This window comes from Serinus canaria, chromosome 15 (assembly GCF_022539315.1).
Source record: "Serinus canaria isolate serCan28SL12 chromosome 15, serCan2020, whole genome shotgun sequence".
NCBI classification, from domain to species: domain Eukaryota; kingdom Metazoa; phylum Chordata; class Aves; order Passeriformes; family Fringillidae; genus Serinus; species Serinus canaria.
Genome location: NC_066329.1, coordinates 12159316 through 12174932, shown reverse-complemented (window position 1 = coordinate 12174932; position 15617 = coordinate 12159316). Strand labels below are relative to the sequence as shown.

Genomic DNA, 15617 nt, shown 5'->3' with positions numbered 1-15617 from the left:
AACAGCACGACCAATTTGGTTTTATTTATGGTTTTTAATTAAGTTTCTGTTTTTAAAGGTGATCCTTTTCTCAGGAGTGAGTGGCGCTGCAGCTGAAATCCCCACAGCCGTTTATCTGTGTCTCTCACACTGCAAATGATGTACCAGGAGCTGCAGTTTTTTCTTCCCCGTAATTGAACACAGGAAAACAACATCTGGAGAGGGCAGATGCTGGTGTGGAGGCACTTGGGGACAAGCCTTACCTTAAAATCTCTGGTGTGGGCTGCCTGGCATGTCCATGGATGGCCAAGGGCATGGGATGTCTCTGAAGCCATTGGTTCAGGATGTTCCAGCCACCCAGGAATGCCAAGAGGGCTTTACTGGCAGGCTGCAGTTTTGGATGCCTGGAGAAAGCATGTGGGGGAGCTTGTGGAGAGAGACAAATATTCCTTCTCTTCCTCTTGAATGAGGCAGTGCTATTGTGTTCAAGCTTCTGCTGGTCCTGTCCATGAATAATTCAGGCTCTGTGTATGGGGATCTTCAATATGCAAGTTTTAAATAAAGCATCTGCTCTTATCTAAATTGCAGTTGGCTTGGAAGAAGGTGGCTGAGAGGTTGTGCAGGGCAGCTGAGCCACCTGCCCTTGTGTGGGAATGCACAGCCCAAACATCCCAAGAGTGCACATGGGTGCTTGGTCAGAGCTCCTGAGGACCTGGGAGTCCTTCAGCTGGGCCACATGGTGAGCTGAGCATCCTGCTCCAGGCTGTCCCACACCTTTGGCTTGGGAAGGCTCAGTCCTTCCTGTTGCTGGCAGACTTTGCTGAGGGCATGGGAGCAGCTCCATCTTCCCGCCCAGACATGCAGCTCTTCCCATCAAGTCATGATGGTTTATCTGCCTCCCCACCTACATGACAAAAGGAATATATCAGCTGGTCCTGGACATGTTTCTGTAGGTGCCTGGTGGCAGGTTTGGTTCTACAAAGCCTCCAGTTTCTCTCTTTAACAGGTCCCAGTTTGCCCAGTCTCACACTCTGGCTCTCATTGGCTGTAAGGGGGTTGTTGAAACCTCTGACAAATCTTAGCATTGGCTATAAATAATTCACTTCAACACCAGTGGTTTTCTATATTACTGTTTCTCAAAAGCATTTGTCTGTCTGTACCTGTGGGGGCTGGATTCTTTTTAGAACTGTTTTTTTTTTTGTGTAGACAATTTCCCACCAAACCATCTCAGCTGGAGGAAATAACCAGCCTCAGCAAGGCCATCATTTGTCTTGGTTCTGGTTCCAGGAGACAGTGAGAATCATTTTGCCAGCCTGGTTCTGTTGTTTGGCCCCATGGTGTAGGGACCAGTATTGTAGATGGGAGCAACTCTTAGTGTGCTCCTGCTGGGAAGTTGGTGGGAGCTGGCTCGGAATCACTGCTGATGTTTTGAGCCCTCGGTGCAGGAGGCTCCAGGAGGTCAAGCTGCATTTCCTGGGTGTTGCAGAATAGCCATCACTCCTCTGCAGCCACCTGCTGCTGCTCTGCTGAGGGAGAAATGGGAAGGTCTGAAGAGCCTGGGAGGGTTGTGCTGCTCTGAGGAGCCAGACTGTGGCTTGTTGGGGAGGGAGAGTCTTGGCCTCTTGAAAAGTTTGTGCTTGCCCATTTCCCAGTGATTTGGCTTCAGGAAAGTACAAGTCAGATCCCTCATGGTCAGATCTCATCATGACTGCTCTTACAAGTCCCAGCCAAGGGCAGCTCACGATATCTCCTTTGATCCTCTCTCCCCAGCTCTCAGCTTAATGACTGGACTCAATGATTTTAGAGGTCTTTTCCACCCTTAAGGATTCTTTGATTCCTTGATACCCACCTACCAGACAACTCCTGTTTTCAGCCCATCTTGCACACTTGCTGGGGCGAGTTGCAGGTACCCCACACTGCTGTAGGATTTTATCTGCTCCTGCCTTCCTTCCACCCTCTGTGAGTCTTCTGAGGGATCTGCCCCGGTGAATGAGTAACACAGCTCTGCAGCTGGGAGGGTTAGCAATAAACCAAAGGTCTCCTCTTGGGTTATCTTGGTCTTCTGGACCTGCACCTACCCTGAGCAGAGATGTGTGGGGGTGGTTGGAAGTTGGGCAAACCCTGGGCACCCAGCCTTGTGTGTCAGCACATCTCAGGCTGCTCTGCTTCTCTGAAGTATTCAGTGTTTGTGGTGAAGGACTCAGGTGAAGACTAACCTGTCCCACTTCATAATTAATGCTGGCATTTGCTTTGCTTCGTTTAATTATGCACAACTCGCATGCAATTAAAAGCACTCTTTCCCTTCAGCAAAGTAGGAATCTCTGGAATAAACCAGATGGGTGGGAACTATTTGGAAAATGCAGCAAACCCCAAACTCGATGTAACAGCAGGGTTTTTCAGGCAAGAGTCGTTTTTTGCACTGACAGCAGCGTCGTTGCTGTATAAAAGTCTGTTGTAAAGAGCTTGCTGCAGGTGTGGATGTGAGGAGTGAAAGGTGTGAAGGCTTCAAGCAAAAGCAGTTGTGTTTGCAGCCAGGACAGGCTGAGCGGGTTGTGTTGGGCAAAGTAATCTCGGGAGCGGCTGGAAATTCCAGTGGATAAAGTTAATAGCTGTTCCAGTGGATGTGGAAATGGAAATAAAATAGCACCTTATAACGTTGCAGCTGCTTTCCCTGGCGTGGCCCCTGCCTTGCTGTGAGTAACTGCCTTTGTAAAGCTCACTGGTGCTCCTATCTTCAGAATCCTTGGGTTTTTTTCCGAGTGCAGCAGTTGTGTTGAGTTCCTGACAACTGCAGAGCTCTTGGAGCCATCCTTTGTCAATTAGCAGCTTCTTGGTAATATGGCCTTAAAAAGGGGGAAGAAGGGAAAATAAATACATCTGATTTTTAATTGCCTCAGTAGAGCAGGGCCTTGGGTGTTGGAATATTTTAGCACCTGCCCAGCTCAACAGTTGCTTATTGTTCGTGGGTTTTACAGCAGAGCCTGAAATGCTGGCGTGCAGCTGTGGGCAGGCAGGGATTGCATGAAGGGCTGGGACCAGGCAGCAGGAAACGTGAGAGGTGCCAGGAGAGATTTCTGGGCTTGCTGAGAAAAGCTGAGGATCCTTCAGCATGGAAGTGTTTGCAGGTGAAGCGAGCTGTGCTTCAGTGGCAGATTTCAGGGCTGTTCAGCTCTAGAGGGTTTGCTGTGTGAGCTGTACATTCTGTCTGGGATGTTGGAGCACCAGAGGCAGTGCTGGAGCCTCCCCATCCTCCTGTCCCCTTTTTGCTGGGGAGGAGGAAGAGGATGAGCCAGATTCTGTTTCTATGTCAGCAGCAAAGCTGCTGCCTGATCCCAACGCCAAACCCACAGCAGCAGAGCTTGGCATGCATGTGCTTTGTGCCTGCTGTTGATGTTTAATTAAAAAATAGCCCTCCCAGTTTTATCTTGATTCCCTGGGGCTGGGTTAAGGTGGCCATGCTGCAGCAGGGAGGGCGTAGGGCAGTGCTCAGGGTGGCAGCCCTGAGACTGTGGATTTCTACAAAATCCTCTCCCTGGATGTGAGCCAGAGCCATTACAGCTGCTGGCTTCAGGGCACTCTGGATCCTTCCCTTTGTGCCATCTTCCCTGAGATTTTTAATGTCAGCAGTTGCAGTTTGTGGGTGGGGGGCAAGCAAGGCATAAGACCCCCTGTCTCCTATGCTTGTTCTTTTTCCCTCCCCTTCAGGCAGCTCCAGGGGCTGTTAAGTTTCTTAGTGTTTGGTGACTGTGGAAGACACTTTACCACCATCTCAAGAGAATTGCAACAATCTTGTTTGAGGGGAAAAGGAAAAAAAAAAGTTTTTTCACGAGCTTTGAATCTCCTGTGCTACATTTTATTTTTTTAAGGGATACTTCGGCCTGAAGTGTTAAAAACACACCCTTGGAGCTGCTGCAGCAAAGCTGATCCTAAGGCATAGTAAAAGGTTTAATTATATTTGTGGGATCCCTTTACAATTCCCACAAGAGAATCCTGCTGGGGAAGACAGAAGTACAAAAAAAGTTCAACATTTATTTAAAAAAAAAAACCAAAACCAAGCCCACTCTCCAGGTATTACCAACTGCATCATATTTAACAGGTAAAAGGTGTTTGAGCTCGATGTGACTCGTTGGTGCAGCTGCTATCACTGGATAATGTGCCTTTACAGCCTGCCAGCTCTGTGTCAGAGACGTGCAACTACATGTGCCTGGTTTCTTTTCCTCCCCCATCCTGGAAAAATAAATCCCTACTGTCTAGCCATGGAGGAGTAGGCATTTTTTTCCTCAACATATAATCTTTGGTATTCCTATAGAAGCCATTAAATATAAACACTGAGGCAGGTACTTTTGACTAAATAAGCCAAATGTGACAGAAGGGGGCTCTGCCTGGTCTTGGAGGCAGGGGAGGATTTATGGGGTAGATTTGAGGATTTGCCAAGCTTTGCTTTTTTCTGACCAGCCCAGCTGTGTGTCAGGGCTCAGACCTGGAGCCTTACTGGCTTTGTCCTGCTGTAGGGACAGCCACCCACTGCATTGGTGGCACAGGAGGTGACAGTGGGGCTTTCCAGGTGGCACAGCAGCAGTGCTGGGGAGGGGGACAACAGGGTGGCCCCTTGGCCTTGGAGGGGGCTGCTCCAGCACGTGTTCCATGCCCAACAGCCAAACTCTGGGGCTGTGCCTTGAGATGTTGGAGTGCAGGGTCAGCTGGCCTCCCCACATGGATCCTTCTGGAACACCGAGCCCTGTCCTCCTCGAGTGGTTTGCAGTTGTGGAGCAGGGGAGAGCAGAGGTAGTTTCTTGTCTAAAAGCTGCTTTCCCTTTGTCCCCAGATCTCAGGAGCTGCACCTGAGAGCCGAGGGCCATTCCTATCTCTCTGACCTGACCAAGCCATCGGACTTGGAGTTCATTGAGAGCAAGAGGCCCCGCCTGGAGCTGCTGCAGGAGCCGCTGCTGCGGCACTCGCCTCTCCTCAACCAGGGCCAGCAGGGCACCGAGGACCTCTCCAAGGTAAGGGGCTGGCGGCTGGGCCACCAGCTGGCTGTGGGGTCTGCATTTTGGGCTTGTGTGGAGCTGCCTTTGAGGCTCTGGAGTGCTGCTGAGTTCACTGCAGGTCGTGATTCCCAATGTGTCAAGCAGTGCTTGGAGGTACTGGATGGTTTTCCCTGAGGTGGGGTGAGTGCTTTGGGAGAACAGAAGGATGTCAGCTTTCCCCATGACTGTTACAGTGATGGGCTCTTTTTACTGGGCTATTAGATGCACCAGAACAATTTGGAAGCTCCTGTAGGCTGAATTAAGGATGGTCATGTCTGGCTTTTCTGGATACGCTGCCTTGATTTGATTTTTACTTGACGCTTCTCATTTATCACATCTCTTTATTTAATATTGGTGTTTGAAGGGCTGGAATCGGTTTCTGGTGGTTCTTTAATATAATCTTCCCCAGGAAAGCCTTTCTTGTTCCAGTCTCATTTAACAAAGCAAATAGTTTACTTACAATTGTCCCCTCTGTGCATGGAATAAATGTTGCAAGGAGAAATCCCTTGCTTGTGTGCCTGTTTGGATTTACTTTCATCTTCTCTTGGGGTAAATTGTATTTGATTTTACCTCCAGTTTGGACGTGCTCCTGGCTGGCAGGAAAGTCTTGCTGGGTAAATGTGGTGGGGGGGCTCTGATGCTTGATGCAGCTCTGCAGGCTGGGCTTGGGAGCTGCCCAAGCCCTCAGTGAAGTGAAAGGGAAGTCACATTCATAGCCAGGAAGATGGGGATGGTTTGCTCTATGCCTGTGGGAGCTGACTGAAATAACACACAAACAAGAAAGCTCTTCCTTGGGAATGCTGGGATAGTCAGATATTTTTTTAGCTGTACAATACTGGTGGGCTTTACTTGAGATCCCTCTGACCTCTCTTTAATGAGAAGGGGTTTTAACTTTGGAGTAGTTCAGATGCCAGGGGAGCCCTGAAGGCTCAGAAGCATCCTCAGGGGATGTTGTTTGGGTGGCTGATGCACTGTTGTCCACAAAACAGAAAACAGCCCTCTCCAAAGACATGAGGAAATCAGGACTTTTCTGCCTTCACATTATTCCCACCACCAGTTTTGTTCTGCCTCTCACCAGAAAACCATGGTTTGTCTCAACTATTTGTTTCTAATAGGCAGAGCTGCTCTTGAGGAATTAGTTCATCAGTTCAGAGGCTGCATTTGCCTCTCGGTCTGTGACACATTTCCAAGGAGCACATGCATTAAATGGGACTTAAAACATTGGTTAATGAAAGAGACAGAGACCTGAGATGCAATTCAGCAAGACAAGATTATGCTTTTAGTGGAACCATTTGTAATTTTAGAGTCTGGAAGGAAGAGGAAAATGTGTCCTTGACTGGTGAGAGCCTGAGTGGAGCTGGGATTAGGTGCTCTAAACTAGCAGGAGCTGCTTCCAGAGTGGGTTTGATGGAGCTCACTGCAAGACTGGGTGATCTTAGTGCTGTTCAAGTGGCTGGGAGCAGAAGGCAGGTCTGGGACACAGGATATATCAGCCTTTGCAGCTGGGAAATTGGGTCATTAGCAGTCTTTTGGTGTTAATCCTGAGCAGTTGTCCTCAGGCTATAAACTGCTGCTGGTGGCCATTAAGGTGGTGGAAAAGGTCCTGAAGCCAACGTGTGCATTGCTCTGAGCCTCAGCACGTTGGAGGAGCTGCTCTGGCTGTGGGTCCAGGGGAAATGCAGAGAGCTGAGGCTGCCCTTTGGGCACAGCTCTGGGCACTGGCAGATCTGGGCTGTGGACACAGGTGGAACCTCTAAGCCAGCCACAGCTGAACTCAGCCCTGGGCTCTGAGCTCAGCACCCAGCACCTAGGCCAGATGATAAAGACCTTCCTGAGAGTCTCTGTGCTGAGGGAGCAGTGACACACACATGGTGGCAGGACATGTGTCCCAGTGACCAGAGCTGGAGAGAGATATTTGCTGTTCTGTCTGTGCTGCTGACTCAGTGTCTGATGAAGTCACTCAGTACTTTATCTAGGGCAGCTCTGGCAGCTGGGTGAGCTCTTTGGGTGAGATGCACCACGTGAGGCCAGTATTGCTAAACACTGCTGGTTGTTTAGACAGAGGATCCCAGGAGCTGTTCCCTTTCCCGTTACCCCATTCCTCATTGTTGCAGTCACTGCCTGGGGAGGAGATCCATTTACACACTGGGGTAATAGTGCTAGGACTGGTTTTCATGGTGATTTTGCAGACTGAGCTCATTTTTGCACAGTAAGAGCTCCACAAAGCCCTCAATAAAAAGGGCAGGGGTTTGGTTACACACGCTGGGCGCCAGCCTGGCTGTCCCAGGGGATGTGGAGGCACTGGATATGTCTTGGTCTCTCCTGGTTTCAGAGCAGCCCTTGAGCTGAGGTGCAGAATCAGGTCTGTGATGGGATAGGCGTTTAGCACATCCCTGATAACCATTGATAACTGGATTTACCAACCTTCAGCCCAGGGGAGAGAAGCCAGAACCATTCCTGCATGTTTCCAAGGCCGTTGTTTAGAGCCATAATCCATGCTCTGAACACAGATGGAACAATTGATGGGGCAACTGCTGGTAACACGCTTTAGAGTTTTTCCTCCCCTGAAGAGAAATGGATTTCTCATGTCCTTTGTTCCTCATCTACCTCTCCCAAAGAGGAGGAGAGCTGGCTGGGCCCCTTAAGCCCTGTTCGGTATCATTGCAGCCTCACTCCAGGCAAGGCTGTAAGGAGAAGCTCTTGGATCAGTGCATTTTCCCTGCAGAAAACAGACACATTTTTGGGCAGTGTGCCTTCAAAAGCAGCAGCTTTCAGCTAAATCTCACTTGGACAAGTAAAAGATATTATCTTTCCTTATGAACCTCACACTGCTCATATCCTCAAACTGGTGTTTGAAAAGAAACTGGTGTTTCTTTTCAAGCCGGAGGCAGAAGGTTGTTTTCTTGTCTGCTTTACCCCACCTCAACATCTTTTTCCCTGCTATTGTGTGTTATGTTGTGTGTTATGCTTCAGTGCTGTGGTCTTGGGCTCCTGCTGCTGGATGGCCTAGAGGGCTCTGGGGAGAAATGAAACCTCCCTGTGCTCTGTGTGCCAGCTGGGGCTGATGCTTTTCCCCAGGAAGGTTCTCCCTTTATCTGGCTGACAGTAACCAGGACTAAAGCAGAGCTGTTTTTTCAGTCGCTGCAAGCCTGGACATGGGGTAGACTGGAAAAGCTGCTATGATGTGGCCTTGCCAGGTGTGCTCTTGGCAGAGAGGCAGGAGCTGGTTCCCAGGACCCTTGGTGGCTTCTGCTTTCATTCCAGTAAAGTCATGGACCTCCCTCAGGTAACAGCAGCCAGGAGTGAAGCAGACAGCCCCAGAGCAGGCCAGTGGTGATGTGTACAATCCCTGTCCCTGCACACACGTGCTGCCTGTGATCCTGCCTCACAGGGATGGTGAGCATGGCACATCTGATCAGTCAGTTCCTGCTCTCCCCTCTCCAGAGCTTGAGCTTCATCCTGCCTCTCCCCTGCCATCTCTTCTTATTCCTGTTGTGCTTTCGCTGTTCTTCTTCCCATTTTTAAGGCTGCTCTCCCACCACATACGTGGTTTGCTGCTCCTTCCTATAGGATGTGAGTCAGTTGTGATCTGCATTTAGTCCCCTTGCAAGGGTTGGCTGGCTGCACTTATGAGTGGCCTATTGCTCCAACAGGAATTCACTGACAGGGAGCCATGTAATCCCACGGGAATGGGGCTGGGTGGAGGCTTAGGAAACCTGAACCTTGCTGCCATCTGCCCTGGCAGGCTGCTGGTCACTGGGTAAGTCTCTTCCCCTTTCTCTGTCTCAGATTTCCCCATCTGTACAGGGACAATGCCACTTCCCTCTTTTGTAAAATAATTAACAACTGTGGATGGAAAAAGGCAATTAAGAAGCCATGTGTTGTTAAGAATTGGACTCTGCTTTGCATTGTGCAAAGGTTTTAATTTCTTCCCTTTCTGCGTGAGCATTTTTGTTTTGTTACGGACTGAAAATGGAATAAGAAAAGTATTTGTGTGGGGGGGTAGTCTTGGAGAAGACAGAGCTAAGGTCAGGAAATAGGTATGGCAAAACAGAAATTAGGGCAGAGGGCATTTTGCTTTCATGCATATCAATGCAGCTTTAAAAGCAATTAATTGAAAAAGGAGGAATTAACACATTTGAAATGCCTTTTTAATGATGCATTGAAGCCAGCAGCGTACATGCCAAATTTCACACTGGCTGCCCATTCCAGAGCCCAATTTACAATGAACTCCTGGAAGACAGGCTGTGGGATGGAAAAGGCTCTTGGCCAGGCTGCTAACTCCTGCCCTGGCCACAGGCTGGCAGGGCACCAAGGACAGCAGGAAGGCCTTTCGGGAGCTCGGCTTCCTCCTCCTTTACTGCCCCGTGCCTCGGCAGTGCTGGTCCCTGGTAGCTGCTCCATGCCTTGACAAATGTACCAGGGGAGAGGAGCAGCAGGAGGCTCAGGGTTTGCCCTGGTATGGGCTGGAGGAGCAGTGCCACAGCTGCCAGCACAGAGAGCTGGGCTGGCTGGTAGATCACCAGTTGCGTTTCTTCTCCGTGGCTTTGTTATGGGAACATCGATCTGTTGCTGGGATTAACCTCTCAGAGTTTCCAGTGGGTTGGTCTCGCAGTTATTAATGAAACTGGCTGGAACTTGTGTTGACCTTGGCAGAGGCCCCAGTTGGCTTGGAGGTAACTGGCAAAAGCATAATCTCTAATTGAGTAATCCAGGGCTGGGGGAAGGGAGCGGAGGGGGCGGACACAGCAGTGCTTTGAACCGGGGGAGCCGCTGCTCCGGCGGGATGCGTGGGAGTGCAGGGCTCAGCACGGCGCTCGCCGGGGGAATTAGCAGGCACAGCCAGGCAGCAGCTCGGTTCCGGCACCCCAGGCTCCCTCCTGCAGGAAACAGCCCGGAATTCCAGCGCCTCCCCGTGATTTATTGCTGTGGAACAATAGCGTGGAGGGGCTGGAGAATGGAACAAGCTGTGAGCGTCGGCCGTCCCTGGGTGTGTGTCCTGCCATAGCCTCCGAGATTGCAGCAGGGATCACTCTGGGCTCTCCCTTCCCCACGGGAGGTTGTTTTTCACTGGAGTAAAAGAGCTCCGGGCTTGTTTCTTGGGCTTTTGCAGAATGTCTGTGAGCAGGGACCGTGACACAGCGCAGCTCTGGTCTCCCCAGCCCTGCATCTCTGCTGGGAGAGGGAGAGAGGCTTCCTTGGCCAGCTGTGCCCACATCTGGTGGGGAGGGGCTGGCTGCCAGCAAATCCTGCAGGACGCCCAGGCAGAGGGATCCTGTGGAGGTATGGTAGCACCAATGCACAGGGGACGCACCAGTGCTGCCAGCACCCTGTTATCCATCCCAGCTCCATCCCAGTTATCCAGAGTCCAGCTGAGATGCAGAGACCTGTGGCAGTGCTTGGCTTGAGCAGCCCTGTGGGAAATTAAATTCCTCAAACATTCTGCCATGAAAAGAACTTTTTGTCCTGAGGGCTGTGGGGTTCTCCACAAGCTGTGTGGCCTCCCCACCATTTCTTGCAGGAGTGGACTTCTGCAGAAGTAGCTCTAACCTCAGATCTGAGCAGTGAAAGGAAACAATTTTAGCGGGTACAAACACACCTACATCTTTCCTGCTTTTGTCCTCCTTCCCCTGCAGAGCACAGCAGTTCATGTTAACTCTCCTTGAAGCTGGGCTCTCCCTCTGAAGCTGAGCCAGTTGGACTGGGCACCCACCAGGAGTGAGTGGCATGGGGCTTTTGAGTCCAGCAGCTTGAGTGGAGCTGGGCTTGTGGAGTCAGGAGGATCCTCCTGTGACGTGTTTGACACCCACCCATCTGCCATGTGCTTGCTCACACTGTCGACTTGTGCCTGATAAAAATCTGGTTGCAAAAAAAAAACCTATTTGATGGGGTGGGGAATTTACGTTAGGGGAGCAATGATTCAAAGCTATTTCTGGGAAGATGAGGGACGTGTTGGCATTCTCTGTCATTCCAAACATATTTAAAAGCTGAAATATTTGCGTTGTTCACGTTGCCACAGCACAAACACTTCTGGCTGGATTTCCCCCCCGCTTTCCTCCCTGTTCTGAAGATAATTTCCAAATCATAGGAGGATGGGATGAGTGTCAGTGTGTCAAGCCCTGCTCAGCTGTGTGAACACGCTTTTGGGAGTGTGTGCCTGTGGTGTGCAAGCAGAGTGGCTCTCCTGGCATGCCTGGCAGTCCATTCCATTGCCCACTCTGCCAGGATGGCTGCAGGGGCTGGTCAGCAGCTTGTGCCATGCACCAGTGTGGAAGCCAAGGGAACAGCCTGAGGAGTGTTGTATCTGGAATCTCTGTCCTATGCATGGATTTGTGCTGGTTTCATTTGAGAAAACAGATGCTTTTGGGCGTTGCGTAGTCCTTGGGAGACGTTTGGCTCCTCCATCTGGACCTGGGCTGAGGGATGAAGGAAAGGAGCACCGTGATTGCAAGACAACTGGTTTTATTCCATTTCTCAGCTGAAGCTCCTGTGGCCAAAGAACTGAAGTGTGGCCTGAGATACTCGGGTATGGCAGGAAAAGCCCTCATGGGCTGCAGAAACATTCCAGAGGCAGGATGTAAAAACCTCTGACCCTTCCCTGAGCTGCCTGCAGCCTGGCTCTCCCCTGCCCTGTCTGCTCCAGCCTGCAGTGGCCACAGACAGCAGGGCCAAGGCTCAGTGCAGCTGGAGAACCAACAGGAGAACTGATGGTGCCTCAAGCAGAGGTTGTTTCACACTTCTTCAGCTCGTTTGTGGTGATTGACATCCCAAACAACCTTTTAAATTGCCTTTCAAGCCACAGCGGTGGAGAAGGACGGTGTGATAAGGCTGGCTGCTTCTCAGGAACCTGCTTCATCATTTGCATAATTGGACTTTTCTGTTCCACTCAGTCAATATTACAAGGCTCGCGCAGTGCGACATCTCACCTGATCTGCTGGAGGGAAAGAAAGTCCTCTGACTTTGTGTGCCTCACCCCTGTAATTGGAAGAAATATTTCTGGCTCTGTGCTTGCAGTAGGCAGTGTGCTGAGCTGGGTGTGCTGTGTGCATTCATGGAGGCTTTTCTTCTCCATCTAGGAAGTGTTTGTACATGCTGTTTGTATCTATTTTATCTGACAGCAAGAATTCTAGTGTGCCCTGTTTTCTTCTGGAAATGCAGGAGAGAGGAGAGCTGGTTTGTTACTTTGCCAGTCCTCAGGTGGGACGTAGGAAATAGTGTTGGTATAGCAGGAACTGATGCTGGTCTCCAGAGCATGAGGATGTTGTGGAGTGAGGATGGGTGTGCCAGCCACCATTTTTGCCTGTGCTCAACTGGTTGTGTTCATTTGTGTTAAAAAGAACCCCTCTCCTGGAATGAAAGTCAAGGGAAGAGTTTAGTCCTGGTAACAAGGACATCCCAGTGTTGCAGTCTCTTCATGATCTGTTTTCTTCTTTTCCCTCACTGGGAGGGGGCTGGGCAGGGAGCGTTGCTCCAGCTCCCACCAGATCCAGGCACACTCCAGGATGGGTTATGTGGGATCTGTCCAGTTAGTGCAGGTGCCCAAGCAGCAGGAGATTGTTACCAATTTGCAAGCATGTACATCTCACAGATGAACTGCTCCTCCCTCCTTGTTCAGCATCCTGCATGCCCTTCTACCCAAGGGTCTTCCTGGGAGCAACTTGGGTGACTTTTCCCTGGACGTACAGCACCGAGCACATTTTTGGCACTGTACTTCTCCCTGGCTGGAAAGTGCAGCCCATCAGCAGTCCTGACTCACACCACAAAAGGCTGTGAGTTGTGACACCCCTCAGATTGATTCTGGTAGCTGTGTTTAGAGGAGGAGGGTATTTCATGCTAATACCTTCCTTCCCAGCATGGGGTGGAAGCTGTGGAGGAGATGCAACAGCAATCAATGATGTTTGCCTTCTGCTGCTGAAGGGGATGGAGTGGAGGAATGATTTCAGAGCTGGATTTGGCAGAGATGAGGTGCTGCTCTTTGTGCCTGTGGTGATGGAGCTGTAATAACATATTGAACATGGCAACAGCCCTTGCTAAAGCTCTGTGACTTCACGTTTGTGCTTTGTGGAGCTTCATCTCCTAACAATGCCCTTAGCGTCCATAACAAGAGAGGAACTGTCGAGTGCCAAAGGGCCTAGTTAAAATCACTCGCTGAAAACCTCCTTTCTTTTTGGACCTAAACTTGCTTTTTAAACAGAAAAGCTCCTTGGCTGTGTTTTAGGCAGAGCACATTGAGGGTTTTTTGGCTCCCCCGTGCTGCATGGGGGGGCCGGGGGGCGCTGGACGCTGGTGTGTGTCAGGAATGCTGGCTGCGTGCTCAGAGAGCAGAGAGGGGTTGTTTTAGGACAAGCTGACAGGCCCTTGGCTTGTTCTGCTGCTCTCGAAAAATGTAATTCTAATTCTTGGCACCTTTTTCCAGGAGGATAAGGAGCGAGAGCGCAGTGGAGCCTGTTCCCTCTGTCCTTGGAAATGGGCTTTTACCCAGCAGCAGAGCTGGCTCATGTGCTCTCTTCTACCCCAGGTTTGGTGGAGCAAAAGTAGGAATTAGTGGGGGAGAAGCAGTGTGGGATGAAATGATCTGAACCACCTTGCAGTCCTGACCTTTGTCTGGTTGCTCTTTGCTCATCTCAGTGCTCTGAGAGCATTTTCTGCAGGTGCCCGTGATCTGCCCAGGTTCTGCTTGCCTTCATCTGGCCTTAATCCTGCACCTGAGAGGAACAAGCACACTGTCCTCTGGCAGTGCCTAGCAGGAAAGGAGGAGATGGGCAGTGGTTGTGGTGCTTCCCAGTCCTCTGCTGCATGCTGAGGGATTCTCCCAGGGCTGCAGAGCCTGTGGCATCCTGCTCCAGCATGTGCCCACAGCAGATTTCTCTGCTGCCATGGCACTGCATCCCCTCCTCTGCCTGCACAGTAATGCTTCTTCCTAGGCTTGACTTTGAGCAGCGTGCTCTGGTCACTGCCCCAGCAGGGTCTGATTTCTCTCCTCCTGTGCTGTTCCCTGAGGAGCAGCAGTGATCCTTTCTGCCTTCTGATCTCCACTTTGGACACTGCTGTTCCCATGACTGCTTAAAAAAGAGCCATTGCCTCGTGCTGGTCAAGCTGTCCCTTGTGGTTACGTGACCAAACCAAGCACAGGCTTTTATTTCAAGCTGGTTTTCAGGTCTCTTATTTTATTTCATGCCAGCCATCTCAGGTATGATGTAGAACAGATTGCCCCCAGCAGCTAATGTGTTTCTGCCTCGGCAGCAGACAGAGTGGCAGATGTAAACACAGGAACCTTGCGGGCTTTCAAACACTAAAAACTCCTAAAGAATAGGCAGGTATGTGTATATAAATATATACAGTGCATTATATGAAAGGCTTTCGCTATATTTGGAGAGAGATTTGTAAATTTGTGAAATCATGTGTGTATACTTTCTATAGTTTTAGGTAAATGAAAAGCCCACTTTTTTTTTTATATATATATCTATATATTTATGTATGCTGCCTCCTATTCTTGTAAGCTGTTTTTTCAAAGGCTTCTTCTAGCCTTGTTGAGTGATTCTGCCTTCAGCTGCCACAAGGAGAAAGACTCCCAGTCTCGAGCAAAGCTAAATATTGATTTGAGTCAATCTGGGTGCACTTGGAGACATCACTAGTGTTCATGAATGCAGCATAATCACTGATTGGAGTGGGGAAATTTCATCATAAAGGCCCCAAAAGGGAGGTTTATTATTGCTTTCTTCCAAATGCCTGAATTTTATTAGCTTCAGTCATTCTTGGCAGGGCAGTGGAATGGGATTTTATAGTTAGCAAAGGAAAAGTAAACACAGTAATCATTTCACAGCCCTGTGCCTGCCAAACCAAGATGGAAATTCCAGCCTTGGTGGGAAGCTGCTGCTTTGCTAACAGATAATAACAAATTCACTGTGGGCTTATTCTTGCTATGGGAGCTGAGATGTTCAGGTTTCTCTGTAATTCCCTGGTCTGGGGAAGCAGAGGTGCTTCATGGTTTTCTGCAGGAACAGGCTGAGAGAGGTTTGTGGTTTTGAGCAACTCCCACAGCTATTCACAGGTAGAAGTGGTGTTTCTGCTCTGAGCCTTTGGGAGCTGCTCTGTCCCTTCCTCTTGTTGGTATTTGGTTTTTCCATGGTCAGTCTTGCTCTGATGGCAGAGCTGAGCAATGCTGAAGGTGTGACACATTTGAGACACCCTGATGCTCCCAACACCCTGAGCCCATCTCTACTGCTGAATGGGGGCAGGGTTATTATGGCATAAAATCTCCACCTAAATCCAAAACTCCCACATAAGGTTTATATTGTGTTTTTTCCTGGGCTTGTTGAGGTGCAGGGCTTGGCTGCCAGCTGAGATCTGGAGCAGTAGATCCTGCTGTGTTCCCTGGTGCTGGGGGATGCTGTTTGTGTTTCCTCCCCCTGTTCTGCCCCATGGCCTGGGGATGGCTGGCACTGCAGGATGCCACCTCCTGATGGAAATCCAGGCAGAGCAGTGAAGGAAATGGCTCCTCAAACAAGCAAAGCACTCCTCAGACAAGTGACCAGTGTCGAGGCAGCCCCTTCCACGTGTCTGCACAATTACTAGAACAATAAAGCATTGAGCATTGGGCTCTGATGGATG

The 15617-nt window shown here is 50.1% G+C and overlaps 1 protein-coding gene across 14 annotated transcripts in view; it reads left to right on the top strand.

The window, feature by feature from the left end:
- Window positions 1–15617, top strand: part of NCOR2 (nuclear receptor corepressor 2) — a 225854-nt gene that overhangs the window by 87431 nt on the left and 122806 nt on the right. For all 14 annotated transcript variants that reach the window (XM_050980353.1, XM_050980352.1, XM_030233515.2 and 11 more), the window contains exon 4: window positions 4805–4982. In XM_050980353.1, coding sequence (XP_050836310.1) covers window positions 4805–4982 — 178 coding nt within the window. The remainder of the gene's footprint in view (window positions 1–4804; window positions 4983–15617) is intronic.